This window comes from Panulirus ornatus, chromosome 20 (assembly GCF_036320965.1).
Source record: "Panulirus ornatus isolate Po-2019 chromosome 20, ASM3632096v1, whole genome shotgun sequence".
In the NCBI taxonomy this organism is placed as follows: Eukaryota; Metazoa; Arthropoda; class Malacostraca; order Decapoda; family Palinuridae; genus Panulirus; species Panulirus ornatus.
This window is the reverse complement of record NC_092243.1, coordinates 74316120-74338339: the sequence shown is the minus strand read 5'-3', so window position 1 is coordinate 74338339 and position 22220 is coordinate 74316120. Positions and strand designations below refer to the sequence as shown.

Here is a 22220-nt window from a genome sequence, read left to right as displayed (position 1 = left end):
CATAACTAATGAACCACTGGAGTTCCGTTCATCATCGGAATGAACCAGACCACTCGATCACATAACTAATGAACCACTGGAGTTCCGTTCGTCATCGGAATGAACCAGACCAGACCAGAACCAGACCCTGGTAGCTAAGGACAGCCACGCACCAGCAGACTGAGCTGTTAGTCTGTCATGCAGTGTCCAGGCCTGTCATGAATAGCGCGGAGGGCCTGTCAAAAGACGCTGGAGGGGGCCTGTGGCGGGGTTAGGGCCTGGCAAAGCTTAGCACCATTAACTGCTTTCATCAACTATGCATCTCTATCGCAGGCAACGATTTCTGGCTTAATGACCACCATGCGATCGAATGCCATTAAATCCAAATATATATATATATATATATATATATATATATATATATATATATATATATATATATATATATATATATATATATGTATGTATATATATGTAAAAGAAGAGCCGGGTGCACGAGAACACCCGGTTCCAGGTGCGCACACACCTGGTGAGTCGACCTGACAAGGTCAGGAGGAAAGCACAGACGCAAGGTGAGGGTGAGCAGCAGGGGAGTGGGGCGATTTGCACGTGACAAGGTGGGGGTGCGAAATAGATAAGAGGATAGATAAGGGTATGGGCAAGAGAGAGGGAGAGGCTGTGTTGTGCAGCCTGTGTTGTGATTCGGTTGTCAGGAAGATCTTCAGTCGTATATATACATAGAGAGATAGCTAAATAGATGGATATATGGATAGATAGAGATATGGATAGATTGATGAATATATATAGATAGATAGATACATACATAGATGGACTGAGATATATGGATAGATACATATATAGATATATGGATAGATAGATAGATAGGTACATAGATGGATATAGATAGATATATGGATAGGTAGATACATGGATGGAAAGATAGATACACTGATGGATAGATAGATATATGGATAGATAGATAGATTTCGTGACCAGTACAAATCCTCCTCTCTGGGGTCTTGCATGCATCCCCCAGCTGGATCGTATCTCCCTCGCCCCGCTTCCAGCGCAAGATCATCCCGGGGATATCGCGGTGGCGTGAGGTCATCTGCAGGGTTACCGGAGGCCATGGGTTGTCCCAGGTGGTGCGAGGAGGTGGTCGCCGTCGTCAGGAAGAGAGAGATCTTGTTGCTCCAGCTGGTCGTTTGCTACGCCCTCTGTTCCCGTGAGTACTGCTCCTCCCTACACGTACATATGTAAACATTAGCCTCGCTCGCTCAACCTACCTCGTTCCTAAACTGTGGTTTAAGCACCTCAGACGTTACATTCCTCCATTGTCACTGTACGCTTCAATACTTTTATTCATGTATGATTCAGTGATAATTTCCCTTTCAATTTGAGTTATATCACCGAACAATAATTATCGCTGAAAATCTTCCAGATATGGCATCATCGGCGTATGATTAACGGTACTCACAACTTCTATTTTTTGTAAATCGTCAACTGTAGTATACCTTCTACTCTTACATAATCCACTCATATATCCAGTCAATGACAGACTTTAAACAGTGTTCTAGATACAATGAAACCGCATGTACCAACGTCTAATTTCAGAGAGACCTAACAGTTTCAAACCAACTTACTTAATTTTGGGGTTTAAACTCACCCTCCTCAGGCAGCAACTTAGTTCCGGGGTCGAAACTCGCTCTCCTTTCTGCCTAGCATTAACCAGTCGAAGCTTCAAGTCAGCGTCAGCATCGCAAGTGGAAGGTCTGGCCTAGTGGTACAGTACAGACGGGACTGCCTCCGTACTGCCATACGCTTCTCATCCGATGATGACTTCAGTCCTTAAAACACGACGCTACGACCCTTGTGCACGACGGTACGACCCTTGTGCACGACGGTACGACTCTTGTACACGACGGTACGACCCTTGTGCATGAAAGGACGACCCTTGAACGCCATAGTACGACCCTTTGCTAATGATGACCTGGCCTCATACCTGATTCATGTGGATCATGGCAGAGATAAGACTATTATTGATCCACGTGTCGTACCTTCGTGTCCAAGGGTTGTTGTACCCTAATTTTCAAGGGCTGTACCCTTGTGCTCAGGGGTTGTACCCTAGTGCTCAAGGGCTGTACCCTGGTGGTCAGGGATTGTACCCTGGTGCTCAAGGGTTGTACCCTGGTGCTCAAGGGCTGTACCCTGGTGGTCAAGGGCTGTACCCTGGTGCTCAAGGGTTGTACCCTGGTGCTCAGGGGTTGTACCCTGGTGCTCAAGGGGTGTACACTGGTGCTCAAGGGCTGTACCCTGGTGCTCAGGGGCTGTACCCTGGTGCTCAAGGACTGTACCCTGGTGCTCAGAGGCTGTACCCTGGTGCTCAGAGGCTGTACCACTGTTTCATGGATCGTACCATCTTGCAAACCTGTCGCATGTTGAGAGCATCATCCGGTTTCCCAGTATTCTCAGTGCTGTCGATATATATTGTGTCGACCCTCAGGAGGCGGACAACACTTGTGGTACCTCCCCGCACTTGTTTGTTACCTCCCGCTGCACCTGTGTGTTACCTCCCCCTGCACCTGTGTGTTACCTCCCCCTGCACCTGTGTGTTACCTCCCCCTGCACCTGTGTGTTACCTCCCCCTGCACCTGTGTGTTACCTCCCCCTGCACCTGTGTGTTACCTCCCCCTGCACGTGTGTGTTACCTCCCCCTGCACGTGTGTGTTACCTCCCCCTGCACCTGTGTGTTACCTCCCCCTGCACCTGTGTGTTACCTCCTCCTCCCGGCAGGTCCGGCTGAGGGGGTGACGGTTCTTCGGTTCCAGGAGGACCGGGTAGCGTCGAGCGAGACAGTAGCGTGGTACAAGGGCCAGCTGGACCCCGGCAGGAAGCTCCTCTCCGTCACCCTGTGCGCCAGGTTCTACCTCTTCACTATCCACGGCTGGGCCACCTTCTTCACCCTCACCAACGCCCAGGGAGACTCCGCCATTCTGGAGGGAGGCAAGTAGCGCGGACCAGCTTCATGTGGCTTTCTCTACTTGTCCGTGACGTTGTATGGTTTGGTCGTAAATGCCTCTTGTATCAACCTATCAATCTAGTATCAAACTATTAATCTGAGTATCATCAAACATCTTCCTTTGGTTAAGTATTACCTCCTTATTTCTTGAGTTGCTGCGTAATATGATGTTTAGTTGTGTGTATCTGAGCAAGTGCGTTGGTGAACATCATTATCATTTTACTGTCTCTCATTCCCATAGTCTATATTACTTTGTTTCTCCGTTGGTTTAACGTTGTTCAGTTCCTTTATATGTGAACTATTGGCTGCGTGTATGTCTGTTTTACTGACTCCCAGTGAGGTTTTTCTAGTGATTTCCCTGCTTGTTCTTGAGGTCTGTGTCTGTGATTAACTAACGACTCGCCTCCTAGTTCTGTGTGTTTAGGACAGGAGCTGTACAGGACGCTGGATCTGAGAGTGGGAGGGGTGGGAGCTGAGAGCAACAGGAATGGGAGCTGAGACTGGTGGATGTGGGGTCTGAGGGTTGCAGGCACGTGGTCTAGAAGTGGCAGGGGTGAGGTCTGAAATTGGTAGGGCTCGAAGCCTAATTGCACGGATAGGGGGTGGCTGAGTGTGAGTGAAAGCGGACTGAAAGTGGATGAGGAACTGACGGTAGCGAAGATTAGATATGAGAATACAGGGATGGGATTCCAATCCCTTCTGAGAAGTCACTCACATCGCCAGGAACAGCAGTGGTCCCAACACAGAACCCTGAAGGATCCCGCTACTTACCGTCGTCCATCTTGACAAATTATATCCCTGACACGTCATGAACTGTCTACCAGTTATGTTGCTTTCAGACCAGAAATCCTTCCTTGACATCAGTCAGGAATTCCTTCTTAAAAAAGTAACAAAGGTCTTCTGATAGACTTTTGTGTGCAAACTACATCTACCCTTTCCTAAAAGGTGGCCTAAATTTACGTAGAACAGATTTGTCAGCGATGACTTCCTAACTCCACTTCGCCATGAATTGTGTAAGTCCGAAAGAGACAAGAAGTCTTCTGTTGTCTCATCATTTTCAGCAGTCTGCATCGTACCATTGTTAGCGAAACAAGTCTGTAGTTCAAGCCTACTACCCTATCCACTTTCATAAAATTTGATACTACAGTTTCAATCGTCTCCAAGCGCGATGTGTCCTTAACAAAGCCCTCACTGTCATGTTCAAGGTTTCTGCACACTCTGTCAGTAGTGATACCATTAGAAAAAAAAAGATTTACATTTTAGTGTTAGACAATATGACACAAAGGACGAAGGATTTAGACAAATGCTCTCGTGGGGGTGTGGGGTGGGGGTGTCTTGCCCCCACATTGGCAGCCCTGCGTTCGCCATGTATGTTTCTCAGTTTGAGTAAAACAATGTAAACTGCGCTATTTCCAAGCAGTTATCATGCATCTCATCTACCTTTATTTCAAGAGTAATTCCTACACGGAGCAGCTGCTATGACGATTAAGAAATGCGTCTCGCATTCACGATTACCAACCCTACCGAGACAACAGGAGTCGAAGTGATCTTTTCGTAATCCATCGGACACATCCGTGAAGATAATGTGTTGATGGGCACAAACGATGCAGTGGTTTCTCCATATCCAAGTTGTTGATCTTTGCTTTCCAAAGTGTTATTAATCGTCTCAATCCTGTCGTGTTGGAACTTTCTCGTCTCTTATTGTGAATCAGGTTTGAAATGTAGTGTGTAGGTCTCCACAGATTACCATCCTCTCTCCAGTTCCCCTTTGAAGTCTTCAGTCATCCTGTCTGATCCTTTAAACAGGATAAATGTAGAGTCTGGCGTGATTGTTTTGTTTTTTATGTATATCTCGTACTTCGTAGGCCAAAATCTACCACCAGCAAGCCTCACCTTCTCCTGGCCCTCTTTGAGAGTTCACTGCATGTGTCTAATCCCTCACGACTGGCGGGGTAATAATCACGTTATAGGAAAAAAAAAAAAAGAAAAGCTTGTGTTTTGAGAGGATTAATGAGAGCGGGAGGAAGCCATTCCAGACGAGTCGTGTGGGTGACGTGTGTGACCTCTTCTTCTCCTCAGACTTGTGGGTGGAGCGCGTCAGGCCAGTCATGGCCAGGAACTGGAACTTCCAAATCCTCAAGGATAAGCTCTGGGTGTACAGGTGGGTGTCCCAGCCGCTGGGTGTATATACACAGGTGGGTGTCCCAGCTGCTGGGTGTATATACACAGGTGGGTTTCCCAGCCGCTGGGTGTATACAGGTGGATGTCCAGCTGCTGGGTGTATACAGGTAGGTGCTGCAGCTGCTGGGTGTCCTAGCAGATGGGTGAGTATCTCAGCGGATGAGTGTATGCAGGTCTCTGCTAGTGACTATACGGGTAAGTGTCTGGTCTATTTCTTTGGTGTTCTGTTCAAGTGCATGGGTTCAACTCCCCATGAAATACATAGAGGTCGACCAGTGAAGTACTAGCCTACTGCTCTCTTCAGCTAACTAGGATGCCCCTCAGCCAAAGACAGACCTGGGAACTCCCTACTAATGCGCGTGCCGTCTAACTCACTAGACCGGGGACCTCAATCAGTCACACGCCAGCATTCCCATCCTCACCACTGCCCAAATGACTTCACCGCAAATGTGTGAGAGTGTAAGGAGGCGAACTCCTGACTGACGTGGGTAATAATGAAAGTGAATCGCGAGAAGGTGGGCGATTTATCAGCGTTCATGCACATGGCCACGAGAAGGAAGATTAAGAGGGGCGAATGGGATGGGAGCAGCTGAGTGAATGTGTCAGCAGTTCCCATACAAGAGACCAGGTATTAGTGATGGGTGAGTCAAATGCGAAAGCGAGTAATGTGGCAGTTGAAGTGTACAGAAAGGGGGTATGGGGTATTCAATAAGGTGAAGAGGCACGATGGACAGCTAGTGGAGTTGTGTGCTGAAGAAAAGGACTGGTGACTGGGAATACTTTGTCTAAATAGAGGGACAAACGTGGATGAGCTTGGAATACTTTGTCTAAATAGAGGACAAGCGTGGATGAGCAAAAGATGGTCAGCGGGCGCTACTGGATCACATACTAATTGATAGGTATACAAAAGCGAGGTGTCTGATCCTTATCTCTTGTCCTCTCACCAACCCCTGACTTTATTCCTAAGTCTTTCCCAAACCACTCTTCCCTTATGCCCTTGATCTTCGATTCACTCAGAGCCATAACATCCAGGTTTCTCTCCTCAAATATACTATCTCTCCTTTATATATATATATATATATATATATATATATATATATATATATATATATATATATATATATATATATCCCTAGGGATAGGGGAGAAAGAATACTTCCCACGTATTCCCTGCGTGTCGTAGAAGGCGACTAAAAGGGGAGGGAGCGGGAGGCTGGAAATCCTCCCCTCTCGTTTTCAATTTTCCAAAAGAAGGAACAAAGTAGGGTGCGAAGTGAGAATAGTCCCTCAAAGGCTGTCCTCTGTTCTTGACACTACCTCGCTGATGCGGGAGGTGGCGAATAGTATGAAAATATATTTTACTTAATCGCCGTCTCCCGCGTAAGCGAGTTAGCGCAAGGAAACAGACGAAAGAATGGCCCAACCCACCCACACACACATGTATATGCATAAACTTCCACACACGCACATATACATACGTTATACATTTCAACGTATACACACATATACATACAGAGACATATACATATATACACAAGTACATATTCATACTTGCTGCCTTCATCCATTTTCGTCGCCACCCCGCCACACATGAAATAGCGAAATCATTTCTCCCAAAGAACACACATATTCGTGAAACTCTGCTACAAAAAAAAAAAGTCCCAAACCAGCCTCATCCCTAAATAGGAAAGTCTTGATAAACCTACACAAAACCAACCCACCCCCAAAAAATGACCACCCACCCTTAACCCCATTTAATACATGCAGTGTAATCAAAATCTTAACTTCCCTGCCAAGGGTCCTAACATAACTAACTACACATCAAAATCCTTAACATCCGGTTATTTGCCAAAATAATACCAATCCTATAACCCTTATCAAGTTCAAACCATCTTACTCCCCCTCCTCCTACTGTTATATATCGCTTGTACCCTCAATATCCAAACTCTGTGAAAACAACTGATCTTTGATAGCATTTAACAAAATCATCTCTCTCACCCAACCAGACCCATACACTCTACCACCACACAACACACTAACCTCACACAACATATCCTAGATGGATGCAACCCACCACAGCCCCCCCCCCCCTCCCGCACAGTACTTATAGCAATGGACATCAGCAAAGCATTTGACGGTTCCCAAAACAACCCCACACACATACAAGAAGTATCTGACACCGCCCTCCACAACGGCGGCATTAAGTAGTTGGCCAATTTCACAGCCGACCGCCCCTTGGGCCCAGAGTCACTCACAATAGCTTCATCTATAGATATTTAAATACACTACGGTGGAGTTCCCCAAGGAGCAGTCCTTTCTCCACCTCTCATCAATCTCTTCCAACACGACTTCGCATTACCTTAGGCATGAGGGTCCTTTCGTATGCAGAAGACCTCACAGCCACATCACAACACCCTGACAACACACCAACAACGTCAGCCATGCAGAGCTACATTACACAGTTGGTGAGACGAGAAACATTATGCTGGTGGACTGAATGCCAGCAGCCCACGTGAGCGAAGCAGAGGGGAAAGGACAGCAACCTAGGCTAACAAAATCAAACTTGACAGCCACTGAAATGTTGCCTTACCGCGCTGCCCTCAGTTAAACTGCCGAGAGAGAGAGAGAGAGAGAGAGAGAGAGAGAGAGAGAGAGAGAGAGAGAGAGAGAGAGAGAGAGAGAGAGAGAGAGAGCCAGGAACGTGTTATCCGACATTGATGCGACCTGAAAATGGTCGGATATCCACAAAAAAGTCGGATATGAGACTGGTATCAGTTATCAGTAAAAATCACTAACGTGAGAGATTTTCACCTACAATAAGCAACGAATGTAGACAAATGATGGACAAAGTGACCCCTGGTGGCCGACTTATGAAAGTAAGGGCTCTTTTGGATGGTCGTGTATGTGTGATACAATGCTAACCCTCTCCCACAAGCCTAGCACAACAAGTATGATGCTTGCAATAGCCACAATGGCGCTTGCACCCCAACCAAGGACATAAAGTAACCAACGGTGTGCGTGAAATAGTAGAAAAAAGAGATCAGTATTAAGATCACATGACATCTAAATAATACGAATTAAAGTTAAAAGAATAATTGTATATGTGATGCATAAAATTTTTTGAATGAGGAGGTGAAGTCTCTAGTGGCCATAACCGATAATGTCTCAGAAACACTAAATTCATACGCATTCTGTTTACCTACCTTTCCATAGTAGTAAGTCAAGAGACTAAACGCTGACAAGCCTGCCTTTCTTTCGTCTCTTCACTGTAAATAATTGAAATCAAACTCACAGTGCTAAAAATATCTTGAAATGTACTTTACACCGAGAACAGAGCAGTGCAGATGTCACCTTCACCTACAGATGGCACCATCTGTGCTTCACCTACGACCATCAGCGACACCTGATCGGCACCTACGTGGACGGACACCTCAATAACCACCAAGAGTACGACATCGTCCGCCATATGTCTGGCGATAGGGCCAAGTTGGGCCAGGGCGCAGGGATACAGCGCAGCTTCAGTGGAGACCTCTCACAGGTAAGGTAAGATGGTTTCTTCTCCAATGAAGGACTTTTTTTATTACCTATATTTCGATGCCCAACCAATATACGGGTGTCAGCGTATGAAAATCTTTGTTTTTAGTTACTTTCATCTGAATTCCCTTTTCTTACATCAACTTGAAAGGAAAAATATCAACTCTTTCTCTTCGTTTTGCTATTATTTTGTCTCTCGCTTGTCAATTTATCAAATCTTTTTTGAAGGAAATGTGTTTTCTATCTTCAGTCGCTTTCTTTCCAATCTCCTCCAGTATATCATTAAAGAAAGTTAATGTTTTCTCTTTCCTGGAAAAAATACAAACCTACGAGAGTATGTTTTCACAGTACATTTGCTTAATCTGTATAGAAAAAACACTCCAGTTCATCCAGAGCTATTTCATAAGCGTTCTTACATTAGAACTAACGAAAATCTCGTAATACGTGATGAATGCCAGAGGTAGGCTTATCTTCCACCCCGTGCACACGAGGTTTCCTACAACGCTTTGTTTACGAACTCGCCCGAGCCACGACCAGTGCTTGGCCGCGTAGGATTCATGTTCTTAAGTCTTTATCTCGTATCCTAAAGAGCATTTCATTACTTTAATGACCGCATAGTTCACAGTTTATCAATGTTCATGGTGTGTTTGGTTAATTACATTTTATTACTTTATAAATCGTAAAGTTCACACAACGATGTTAGGGATTGCAGTTGGTGCGTTACATGTATGTATATATCTATAGGCCTGTGTATGTATGTATCTATAGGCCTGTGTATGTATGTATCTATAGGCCTGTGTATGTATGTAGGCCTATGTGTGCATGTAGGCATGTGCATGTACGTAGACCTATGTATGTACGTTTCTTGTGAGATTATCTGGCGCTCATCTTGTGTACGTTGTAGGTCAACGTGTGGGACACAGTGCTAAGCGATGCGGAGATCCGCGAGATAGCCCAGTGCCGGAGTGACCCCCAGGGGAACTACCTGTCCTGGGAGGTGGGCTGGACGCTGAACAACGTCACCAGCCGGGAAGTGCCCCTGGCGAACCTCTGTCAGCGGGAAGTTGACCCGGCGTACTTCTGGTTCCCTTCCACCCCTTACGACACGGCGCAGTACCTGTGCCGGGCGCTGGGCACCCACCTGCCCAGCACTATGGCCGAACTGCTGGCCATACATAACGTATCGGAGGTCAAATTCCCCAGGGAGCACAGCTGCTACACGGACTTCTGGTTAGCCATGAACGACATCGACGAGGAAGGAGTGTGGAAGATCGATGGAGTCCCTGTGACCGGTGAGATCAGCTGGGCGCCTCAGGAACCCAACGGACTCCACTACGAGAACTGCGCGGCCGGCGTCAGGATAGGCATGGGCGACGTTGACTGCGAAGCGAATCTGAAATGCGTCGTGTGTCCCGTGAAGGAGCAAACGAGGTTCTCGTTCCTCGGGACGTGCGAGACCGAGCTCCGGAACGTGTACCTCACCGCCTTCCAGGACAATGAGACGGTCTTCGTGGGCTACGGCGCCTACCACATCAAGAGACAGGAGGGGGTGTGGACGTGGGTCAACGCCGTCAACAACCGAACCATCGCTCGGATGGAAGAGAGCGTCCCAGACTTCCCGATGGGGCGGCGATGGTGGAACCTGCAGGAGCCAGTCTGTGGCCAGAAACCTGGCGGACGGAGGCTCCTCCTGCTCTCGCCCTGTGGCACGGACGACTTCACCTGCGACGACGCCACCTGCATTCCACTGGACAACCGCTGCGACCTGAGGTACGACTGCCGGGACAACACGGACGAGCTCGAGTGCGAGATGGTGGCTTTCCCAAGAGACTACCAGAGCCACCTGCCGCCCAGGGCCGGCGGGCTCGAGGACAAGAGTCTGCCGATCATCCTCACCATCAACGTCGAGTCCATGACTGTCATGACCATGGAAATGACCATGGAGGTCTCCTACCAGCTGGAGTTGACGTGGGTGGACAACCGGGTCCTGTACCAGAACCTGAAGGTGGAGAACACGCTGAACATCCTGCCGGCCAGAACGGTGGCCAGGCTGTGGACGCCGCAGGTCAGCTTCATTAACACCATCGGCAACCAGCACACCCTCATGGACGTGGACACCATCATGCTGGTGGACCGCCGAGCCGACTCCATCGGCAGGAACGAAACCGCTCCTGCCGAAGGTCTGTGTGCCCACGCCCATCTGTCACACTCGTGACAGATCTGTCCTTGAAGGTTTCGTCAGATTAGGTTGACTTTGCTATGATAATCAGACACAACAGGTTTGAGAAGGCGAGGCTTCATGTTATTTCTATAGGCATTGGTCAGTAACAAAGAGAATCATAACTGAACATCCAATCAATCAGTCACCTCACTTTTTACGTCGCCTCTTCTACTCCTGTCTAATTACTTTTCTCTCTTCCCTCAGTGGAAGTGTACTCGGGGGAGAAGAACACCCTGACGACCCGTAGGAAGTACGGCACGGTGTTCATGTGTGACCTGGACCTGGCCCTCTACCCTTTCGACGCCCAGGAGTGCTTCATGCACCTCAGGATCACCTCCGCCACCAAGTCCTTCCTGGTGTTCAACACCTTCGCCTCCTCGGTCAACAACTCAGCCAGCAACCTCCTCCTGGAGTATGCAGTGAGTGTGGCGGGGATGCACAGCCAACACCCACAGGAAAAGATGGGTGTACGATCCGTGGAAAAGATGGGTGTAGGAGTGTATGCTGATATGTATGACAAGCACACACACACACACACACACACACACGCACACGCACACACATACGTCACACATAATGCCCTCCAACAGCAAGGATTCGGACCCGGACCTTTTGTGTGGTAGCTGGGAAACGCTAACTGCTAGGTTGCCATCGCCGCCGAGCGGTTAGCGTTCCAAGCTACCACGCAAAAGGTCCGAGGTCGAATCCTTGCTGTTGATGGCATTATGTGTTTTAAGAAAAGCGCGCGCGATCATATACACCATGTTCGTGTACATATATACGTAAATGCCCACTTATGCATTTCTTTTTATCGCATAACTCTCTTACCCTTTTATGACTCGATCAGACCACCTCACACCACATATTGTCTTCAAATATTTCGTTTCCAGTACATCCACCCTCTTCCACAGCCTTATCTATAGCCCCTGCCTCGCAACCAACTTCTGCCGTTTCTCACTCGAATCTGCCACTAGTGCTGCATCATCGGCAAACAACTGATTTACTTCCCAGGCTTTCCTCATCCCCTATAGATCTGCATACTCGCCCATCTCTCCAAGACTTGCATTTACCTCCCTCACCACCCCATCCATAAACAAACTGAGCTGCCATGGCGACGTCACACACCCCGGTCGCAGCCTTCACTTGGAACCTCTCTCTCTCTCTCTCTCTCTCTCTCTCTCTCTCTCTCTCTCTCTCTCTCCTACTCGCCCAAATGCCTTACACCCTTGAGAGAACTTCTCACTGCTTCTAAAAAGCTTTCCAACGGCACCATATATCCTAAAGACCTTCCACAAGGCTTCTCTATCAACCCTATATAACGCTTTCTTCAGATCCAAAAATGCCGTATGAATATCCTTCTTTTTCTCTAAGTATTTCTTGCACTTTCTCTAAAACTTACCAGGTACACTCAACAAACTTATACCTTTGTAGTTTGAACACTAACCTTTGTTCCATTTGCGTTTATACGATGGCACTATGCATGCATTCTGCCAATCCTCAGGCACTGAAAATCCTAATTAACCAATCAGCAGCACAGTCACAACCTTAAGAAACTCAACTGCACTGCCATCCACTCCAAACGCCTTGTCGCATTTCGTCTTACGCAAGGCTTTCACCATCTCTTCTCTTTTCACCACCTCTTTTCTCTTCACCAAACTTCTCTCCATGACTCTCTTCGCATACTATTCCTACCTAAACACAACTGAATTCAAACAACAACAACAGGCCATATGGGCCCTAAGTAGGCTGTTTGTGATGGTGGGAGAGGACAGAAGCTTGTGGATGAGTGTGGTGAGAGAAAGACATGCAGATTTTTTTTTTTTTCTAAGAGAATATATTGTCCATCTTGGGATTGAAGCGAAATATTCACCGTCTATACTTAAACGTATCTGTAGTACTACCCTTAACCACTCCAACTGGCAAATCATTCATGATAACAATCCTAATGAAGATAAAGTACTTTCACTCATTCGACGTACAACGTTCGTTCACGAGTTTGTATCCATTAGTATGCGTGAGATCAGAATTTATCCTTAACTCGTTAGATCGAGGCTATCGAAGCCCTTAATGATTTTGAATATCTGTATTAGTCACCTCTCAACGCTCTCTTTTCTAAGGTAAGTAGATCCAATCCGCTTCGTCAGCTCTCATAGGATTTGTTTCTCGGTCCGGAAATCATCTTGGTATCTCGCCTCTATACACTCTTCATTCTTTTCTCGAGCAGGCTGACCAAAACTGAACGCAGTATTCAAGATGGGGACGCGTCAGTGAGCTGTAAAGAGTGAGGATAATTTCCCGAGACATATTCGAAAGTCCTTCCCATGCATTCATGAACTTTGCCATTTCCACTGCCTCTGTGCATGAAACTAGGCTTTAAGTCACCACAGATTATCAAACCCATGATGCTAGGCTTTAAGTCACCACAGATTATCAACCCATGATGCTAGGCTTTAGGTCACCAGAAATTATTAAACCCATGATGCTAGGCTTTAGATCACCAGAGATTATCAAACCCAAGTCAAAGCTTTACCTTTTTATAGCCCAACATAACTCATAGTTTGCCTTATCATTTTTGCTATCGGTATGTAAAACTTTGCACTTATCAATATCAAAATTCATGTGCCATGTTAGCTCAGCCCATCAGTTTGTGTATGCTACTTAAGGCTGCAGACATTCAGTTTCTGTTGAGAATCTATATTCGACCCAATCAACATTTGCGAATTTAGAGATCTTACAGTGAAGCCCATTAGTAATATCGTTAATAACATTGTATGAGAAAGAGAACCGGTGCCAATACTGATCCCTGTGGCACACCACTTGTTAGGGATGACAATTTAGAGGCTTGACCATTAATCACTATGTTTACAGCCACTTAGACAACCTCCATACCATCAAAGCACCACCCCATCCATTTCATGAAACTTAACCCTTGTTACTAATGATTAAATGCTATATCAAAATCTAAGACATTACCCTCCAACTTTTTTCGTTACTCCCAAGAAAACCCCCTGGCAACATCTTTATCATCACCTAAGACCCGTTCCTCCAGATATAACAATCAAGAAAAAAAAATCCATGATCTCCAGCCGCCCTGGACGTGGTCCTACTTGTAACCGGCGTCTGCGGTCGGCAGGTGGGCGATCTGGTGTTGGAGCACGGCGGGTCGGGTATGTTCAGCGAAGTGTGGGTGCGGGTGCCGCTCACCAGACGCTACGGCTACGCCATCCTTAACATCTACATCCCCAGCCTCGTCCTGCTCGTCGTCAGCTACGTCACCCTCTTCATCAGGCCCGCCGTCTTCGACGTGAGGATAATGTCCGCCCTCACCGTCCAGTTGGTCATTGCTACGCTTTTCTCGCAGGTGAGGTTGCTGCTATTTGCCCGGCTGGAAGGTCAAGCGTGAGGGAAGTTCTGTGAAGGGTGAGACCCATGTCAAGCGATGTGTATACACTGGTTGAAATTCTGCCACGTCGGGAGGTGATAAGAACAGTGTGTGTGGGGATAACTCGCACAATCGGGGTTTGCATGTGAAGGCGTAGTTAACAGAAGCTGAGGTTGCATGCCGGGGGGGACATTTTCCAGGAAAAAAAATGACTGAGCTGTACGACTTTTGCATGCAGGTACCGTCGTGTTATGATGAAAAATGGAACAAAGCATGCCCTTTCACTTTCTGTGAAGAACTGATAACCTTACCAATTATGGCAATTAGTGTCACAATCTACTTGACTAACTATGGTAGTTATAGGTGCATCCTAAAAAACTTCTGTAATTGCGGTGATTGCTGTCAACCATGATGGCGTAATATCTACTGAGTTACGGTTAGTGTTAAATCCTAATTTGCGTCATATTTTTCATAAACATTTACCGTTTGTGTTTTAGCCTAGCCTAGCTTTCTCATATCACTACCTCAAAATGGTGGCAACTGGCAAGGTAACCAAAGAGTTCACTCAGAGAGCATAGTGACAGTGCCTAACTTTCGATGAACTGTCCAGTTATATTAATTCCAGTCCACAGACCCAATCTGTGTTTCTGTCTACAGTTGTTTACATATTAACTAAGACGGCACAGGCAAATGAACGCCCCCCCCCCCCCCCCATGGTCAAATTTTATCTTTCTTTGACTAACTCAACTCTTGCTCAGTATATTGTAGCGTCTTCTTACCCGCAAGCCGAGATCCTCTCCTTAGACGATTTCAACGTTTACCATAGGGAGTGGTTGAATTCCTCCCATGCGCATGGTGGGGGTATTGAAACCCTCACGTTCTCCATTCTCAGGGATTTAAGAGCAAATTATCTCCCACATTCCTGACCGCTGTGACCACTCTCCAGATATTCTGGATCTATTTATCACATCTAGTCCATCCCGCTGTTACCACACAACCTCGCCCTAATTGGTTCATCTGATTACATTCATAAATTCGTCTATACTAACGGCACTCCCCCTCCAGCAGCCCCTTTTATAATAAACGTAAATATTGGCACCTGAACAAAGCTGACTGGAATAACTGACTTTCCTTGGGAAAATTACTGTCTTTTATGTGGTGTCTCCGCCAGACGCATAGCAAGAGGTTATTCTTGCGGGAATGGAAACATTTATCCCTTTTTTTTTTTTCCTCCAAGACGACCCGTTTTTCCAACCCATGGTTCAACTGTTCTTGTTCTAAGGCCATTCAAGCGAGGGATCAGGCATATCGGACTTGGAAAACCCCTCTCTTCTCTGAATCCCACTCAGTAATGATCACTACCATTGATCATTGCAAGCACGTGCGATAAGCTCTCCTCGTCATCCACCAATAGGTCTTTCTGGACTTTAGCTAAGGGCATCGCTGACAACTTCTGTCGCTCTACCTTTTCTTCACATTTCCGTTCTGATTGTGCAATACCTGTCTCTCCCGTAGACAGAGCATCTTTGGTTCCCGTTTCTCCTTTAACTCCACCTTGGATGACTAAACATTCCTTCACCCCCTGATCCTCCTCTTACTAAACCTATGCCTCTCTCTTCCTGTAATTTCTTTTTGTACTGTCCGAACAGCGCTTCTTTCTCTGGACACAAGCAAGGTTTTGCCATAGTCCTGATGGCACCCATCCACGTGTACTGAAAGAGTGTGCCTCTGAATGTGCACCTGTGCTTGCTCGTCTGTTCCAATTTTGTTTAAAGATCACACTACTCGACAAACTGCTGCGTCACTTCATCACTGTGTAGCTGTTAGCAACTCACGAGTGGGCTGTTTTGATAACTGTCTTTCCCTACACCTCAAAGCTTTGGAATTCTTTACCCTCCCATTCCTTTCCCAATAACTATGGCCTGGCACATTTTCGAAAATAGGTAAGGTTAGGTTAGGTTAGGAACAATAATCTCCGATGACCTAAAGCCATATAAGCAGTGGCTGGAAGCAGTGAAAAAAAAAATCGGCTTCATTGGCACGGTATTCAAAGTCAAGATTAAAACAAAAACAAAAATCAATACTTCACTTGTGTGTACCGTCTTGAAATCCGTGTTAAGGTTTTCGGTCCCCCAGTTGACAAGGGACATAGAATGAAAATATGCCTCCAGCTACCGATTCTTGTCCGAATTGAGAAAATCCTGAGAAGCATAAACACCAAAAGTTGTCTGCCTTAAAAAGATAAATGCTAGGAGATCATCTGATCTAGGTAAGTTAACATGTTAAGAGGTCATTTGATCTAGGTATTCAAAATGATAAGACTTAACAATCTTGATCTAAGCAGGTATTAAAGGCTAGAGCGGTCCAATTCAATTCGGGTAATGGGTGCAATCTTGTGGAATTCGTTTTGATTTGAATGAAGCAAAGTACTTTTTCAACAGGATTGTAACATGAAATTATATACCTATAAGATTAGTTAAAAGTAATACTAAATATACTTAAAGCTAAATATTTTATTTTTTCTCTTCAAGTATATATCTTTCCATTTATCTCAAGTATTTTTCCATACATTTCTCTTCTGTTTGATCTTTTCTATCATAAACATCCTCGAATGCATCCAGTGGTCTGTTGCTGTTTGCATTTTGTCTACATTGTACATAAATGTATAAGCAAGTGCAGGATATATGTCATACATACATAACCTCAAGTGTAAAACTTTCGTTACTGATATCATGGTCAGTCATTTCTTAGTCTCAAAATATCTTGTGTACTTAAAGCCAATTTACAATCATGAAGGCTAGTATGCAAAAGGCATTTCACAATCACTGAAGCCTAGTGGAAAAGGCCAATTCGCATTCAGTGAAGCCTACTATAAAAACAAATTCACAGTCACTGAAGCCTAGTAAATTCACACTCACTGAAGTCACTGTATTATAAAGCCAATTCACAATCACTGAAGCGTAGTCAAAACCCAATTCACAATCACTGAAACCTAGTGTTTTCTCAGGTATCTGGCTCTTTGCCCAAGACATCTTACTTCAAGATGGTGGACGTATGGCTCATCTTCTGCATAAGCATCACCTTCCTCACCATCATATTCCACGTAGTTGTTGACAACATACTGTACCGGACGGAAGGAGCCACCCTGGCCCACAATGGCCTGGGTATGCATCAGACGAAGGTCTGGGTGCGCCCAGTGAACAAAGGCAAACCTGATAAAATAGGTGTTGGTAAATGGGCAAGGCCTGGGTGGCTTGAAAATAGAGTGGTGGTAGTGACCAAAGTGCTGGTGGCTGCCGTGTTCTTCCTCTTCAATATCTGCTACTGGGGCTACATACTCGCTAAATGACTGCTGATTTCACCCGTCTTCTCCCGGGGATGTGTGCTTGCATCATGACTTGACCTGAATTGTGCAGGCTTATCATATATATATATATATATATATATATATATATATATATATATATATATATATATATATATATATATATCAGTAGCCACATGGAAAAGGAAACACGAAGATTCGAGCGCTTTCGTGATACTCCACACCATTAGGAATACAGAGATAATGAACAAACGTAGATATAAAGATAGATAGATATAAATGCATTATACTTCTGGGTGTTAATGGACAACAGTTGCAAAACGTAACATCACGAAAGCCAATTGTCACATTCTACGACACCACATCATTGTCAGCAGACAGAAAAGAATTTAGCGTTGTCCAGGATCTCACCCTAAAGGTGCCCAGCTTTTAACCCTCCTCCCACACGAAGCGCATCCTCGAAATTGCACTAACCTCATAAGAGGAATCCTAGGATTACACAATGATAATATCATACTTGTTGATTGTTGTTCTTAACCTCTGCTGCAGAAGTATATATACATACTCGCTTAACAAGTTTCTGTTTCAATGCCTATGACGTGGGCTACATACTTAAGAGATGAAGTTGCTCAATGATTGTTTCAGACCTCTACTCCTGTAGTTACACTTCTAATGGCTATTGTATTTTCCCACCACCATGGTATGTACTTCATGACGCGTTCACTTATGGCATGTACTTAATGACGCGTTCACTTATGGTATATACTTAATGACGTGTTCACTTATGGTATATACTTAATGACGTGTTCACTTATGTACTAAATGACTTGTGTTCACTCACCAGTATTGCAGGCATATCCATAATGACTCTTCACCTCCCAGGTTTGTAGGCATATACTTAATCACAGTCCAATTCACCCACCAGTACTGTTAGCTTGTTATTCTTGCGTCCACTGTCTCAGCAACATTGACACGGAGTTGTGGAAGAGTAACTGCTTTCGACAAAAATTTCGTACTCTTGTTTTGAGGTATCGTTCAGATTTACCTACAAAAAGTAGATATATATTGATAAGATCAGGATAACCCTTGAACAAATTTCCTCAGACTAGCTGCAAAGACAGCGAAGTTCTTGTAGATGCAAAAAGCGTATTATGAGAAGTTGGACATGTATTAATGCTTGCATCCACAGATCACGTCGAAGGCTTGAAGAAATTTTAAGACTGTACTCCCGTGAAGCTCGAACTTCGTGAGAATAGATTGATATATTGTAAATACAAACAAACATTGTCAGTTCAGTGGATGGATTTGCGATCAAAGGTAAAAATATAATGAGGAAAAGCTCAAGAACTCGAAGCATATAAACAAGAATAATAGGGTTATGGGTAGTGCATGCACGTTCCAACATCTTTTTTCTTGAGCTATGCGGCACATAACTGGTCCTTTGTCTACGTTTACCATAGGCAATGGCCTCACCCGATATATCTGGTGACTTGACTGACTAACTGAATGTTCCTAGATGTCATCAGTGCCTCTGTTGTTCCTGCATGTCACTAGCCTACTCAGGCACAGACATCCATTTTCGTTGAGACCCTGATGTGTTCAGCATAAAAAAAATAAATGAAATTTACATTTTCACATTTCGCGGGACATCACTGCTAGCAGATTCTGCATGACAGTGTAATATGAGAACACATACAGAGCACGATTTGTATTCTCGTGTTCATCGCTTCAACCTGTATTTCAGAATCAAAAGCAGTATGCAAGAAAAAATACATTTTCACCTGCTTGCTTATCAAATTGACTGGTTCAAAGCTTACCGTGTTCGGCATAGAGTACCCTGCCCAGTAAATTTAACTGTTAGTGATTTTATCTTTTGGCACGTGCCAAACAATGACAATATTTGCCAAGTATGTTGAATATACCTAACTTAGCCAGCCTCCCTAGTGTAAACAAATTTCATTTGGTGACTGGGTCAACTACAATAGTTATTGAACAATGTCAAAATGTTTTGGCTGTGAAGCGCTTTGCTATTTCTGTTGTATTAACGCAGATGATAACTCCTAGGGTAGGATGAACAGCTGGGTTGACTGTTGCAACTGGGATCCAAACCTATGCGGTCGTCCACAGGCGGCCAGTGAGTGCTGCTTCATTGTCAGCAACGCTACCAGATATATAAAGCGAGGTTATAACCGCTCCTCTCCACGGAAGTCTATATATGTGATATATCTCCACGAAAATATAACGTGATATTTCTTGACTCCTAAGAAGTTAGGTAAGGTTTTCTTTAGTAAAACTGCAGGTAAACATAGAAGACTACCCCAACACAGGGAAACCTGATCGCTGTAGGTGTATTAGAAGTCTAACTGCTTAGCTCGCGCTCCTCAACATACATGTTGCCTAGCTGTGATTTGTAAAACCTACCTTCAAACTACCTAATTTGGTTACATGAACGAGTCAATTTGGCAATATATTTCATGCATATTTCACCGATGTAAAGACTATGTATTTCGATGTTTCACCCGAACAGTGCTATAAAGTTATACAGACTTCAAACTCTTCAAAATTCAAACTTTTTCACTTTACGATGCTTTTCGTATTTGCATGACCGTGATTTTTTCCCACATAAAGTTCCATCACAAATATAATCATCACATTCAACCAGGTCAAATATCTCAATGTTTTCAACAAGAGTCTGACTTCTGTCTTCTATCTCAATCATGATCAAGCGCCCCACTGTTTCCTTGCGCTACCTCGCTAACGCGGGAGACAGCGACAAAGTATATATATATATATATATATATATATATATATATATATATATATATATATATATATATATATATATGAAATATTAATGAGATTGCCTAGATTATGGCATTCAATTGCCCACGCCAATATATAAAATATCCCTGTCGAGATCTAAATAGGGAATCTGTACCACTTTTGGCGTCAAGTGTTTTATAAGAATCCCTGCGTACACTTCCAGATTTACACATCATTTACATTACTGCCATTGATCCCGACTTGCTGTTCCTTATCCTTGGGGAACCGGCAAAAGTCATGACAGATCATTCTTTCTTTTTTTCTACAAATAACACATGAACGCTATTTATTGGTCACTGCTGCCATGGCTTACAGTCACTCTCTAATTTGAATATTTCCAGAGTCCGCGGTGTAAACAAAGTGACAACTAGCGCCATCTGTACGTAGGACGGCTTCGCGTTTTCGTTTGTGCGTGACCTTACCTAAGAATGAACTTAGGGATTACATCTATAATCATTTTCTTTCGATCAGCTAGGGTAAAGTGTAATCACAGTACTTTATCCATAATTTCGATTACAGTGTGACATCATGGATACATCTGTAGGCTAACGATGATCTCATTCCAAAACTAGATACAATGTATCTTAATTAGTGTATGGAATGTAGGTGATTGGTAAAAGCCTGCAACAAGAATTACCATGTCCACTAATAGACGCAAATTCATAACAAGCGAAATAGGAGAAGAATCATAGACTTGAAATTCATTGATAAAGAGGTGTCTGGTGAATTCCACACGTTTCAAATTGATCAGAAGCGTTTACTCCTAAACCTGAAGGAAATGGAGGACGTACACAGGAGAAATGTAGACCAGCTACGATTTGCGGCATATCTACAACTACTATTAGTTATTGATTTCAGGGGTAGCCCAACGAGGGTGGAGGGTCACCCAATACTACTTCAATCCTCACGCTTACATAGCATCTTGCTGTGGCTGATTGTGGCTAACTGTCACCCAGGCAAAAGAGCAGAGTGTTACCTCTCCGGGTCATTTATCCGGAGTTCTGCTGAAGAAATTACAGGAAGAAGTTCCAAGGGAACTAGATTTTTCATCAAATTATGCTGTCTGACAAATTTCACTTTTTACCGGTTAGATAACCCTTACCAGCCACTAATCATGACTTAGATCCAATAATTATGTATCTAAAAAGTGATCAATTTTCTACTTAGTCATTAACATTGCATTCCTTTAGTTTCATGAAAGGTGAGGTATTATGTAATCGTGTTAATTCCATTCTGTCTCGAATGTCGCGGTAAAGGTCGCGCCTCACAAGACCTTCTGCTTCAGACGTTTCTGGCATATCGTCTGCTCAATGCCCCTCGCACTTACAGTGGCAGTTTTCGATTGAGCTCTTATATATATATATATATATATATATATATATATATATATATATATATATATATATATGAATGTACATGCACTTAGTCCTACATATCACTAACATTTAGTTGTGGGATGTATGTCCCATATATATTTATGTAAATACATTGTGCTACTTTTCTTCGACTTAAATCTTTTGAATTACTGATGACTGGATGAAGCAGCCATTGTTGGCAACGAACCTGAAAAGTTTATTGAAGTTGTTGATAGAACACACAAACCTTATAACAAAAACTAAAAGCTGTTGTATTCTCTTCGGGAAAAGGCACACCGCCCATGTTTCTATTTGTCATTAAAGTTGGTATACCAAAAACTATTTTGTTTTTATCTGACTTTTGTTTAGCTTCATTAATGACTATTAGGCACAGAGGAAAA

General features: G+C 44.3%; 1 protein-coding gene across 1 annotated transcript; it reads left to right on the top strand.

Moving 5' to 3' along the window:
* The first annotated feature begins 8019 nt into the window (after positions 1 to 8019).
* Positions 8020 to 18274, top strand: LOC139755760 (uncharacterized). The gene is made up of 6 exons (XM_071674386.1): positions 8020 to 8055; positions 8514 to 8717; positions 9618 to 10893; positions 11139 to 11353; positions 14068 to 14295; positions 17324 to 18274. Exons 1-6 carry the CDS (start codon positions 8020 to 8022, stop codon positions 17663 to 17665), a joined length of 2301 nt encoding a protein of 766 aa, XP_071530487.1. The 3' UTR covers positions 17666 to 18274.
* The last annotated feature ends 3946 nt before the right edge of the window (positions 18275 to 22220 follow it).

Excerpts from the sequence above, each read along its gene's own strand:
- LOC139755760 (XM_071674386.1), top strand. The coding sequence starts at position 8,020 with ATGGACAAAGTGACCCCTGGTGGCCGACTTATGAAA. Across the intron at positions 8,718-9,617 it reads TCAGTGGAGACCTCTCACAG|GTCAACGTGTGGGACACAGT; the intron begins GTAAGGTAAGAT and ends TGTACGTTGTAG. Across the intron at positions 14,296-17,323 it reads TTGCTACGCTTTTCTCGCAG|GTATCTGGCTCTTTGCCCAA; the intron begins GTGAGGTTGCTG and ends GTGTTTTCTCAG.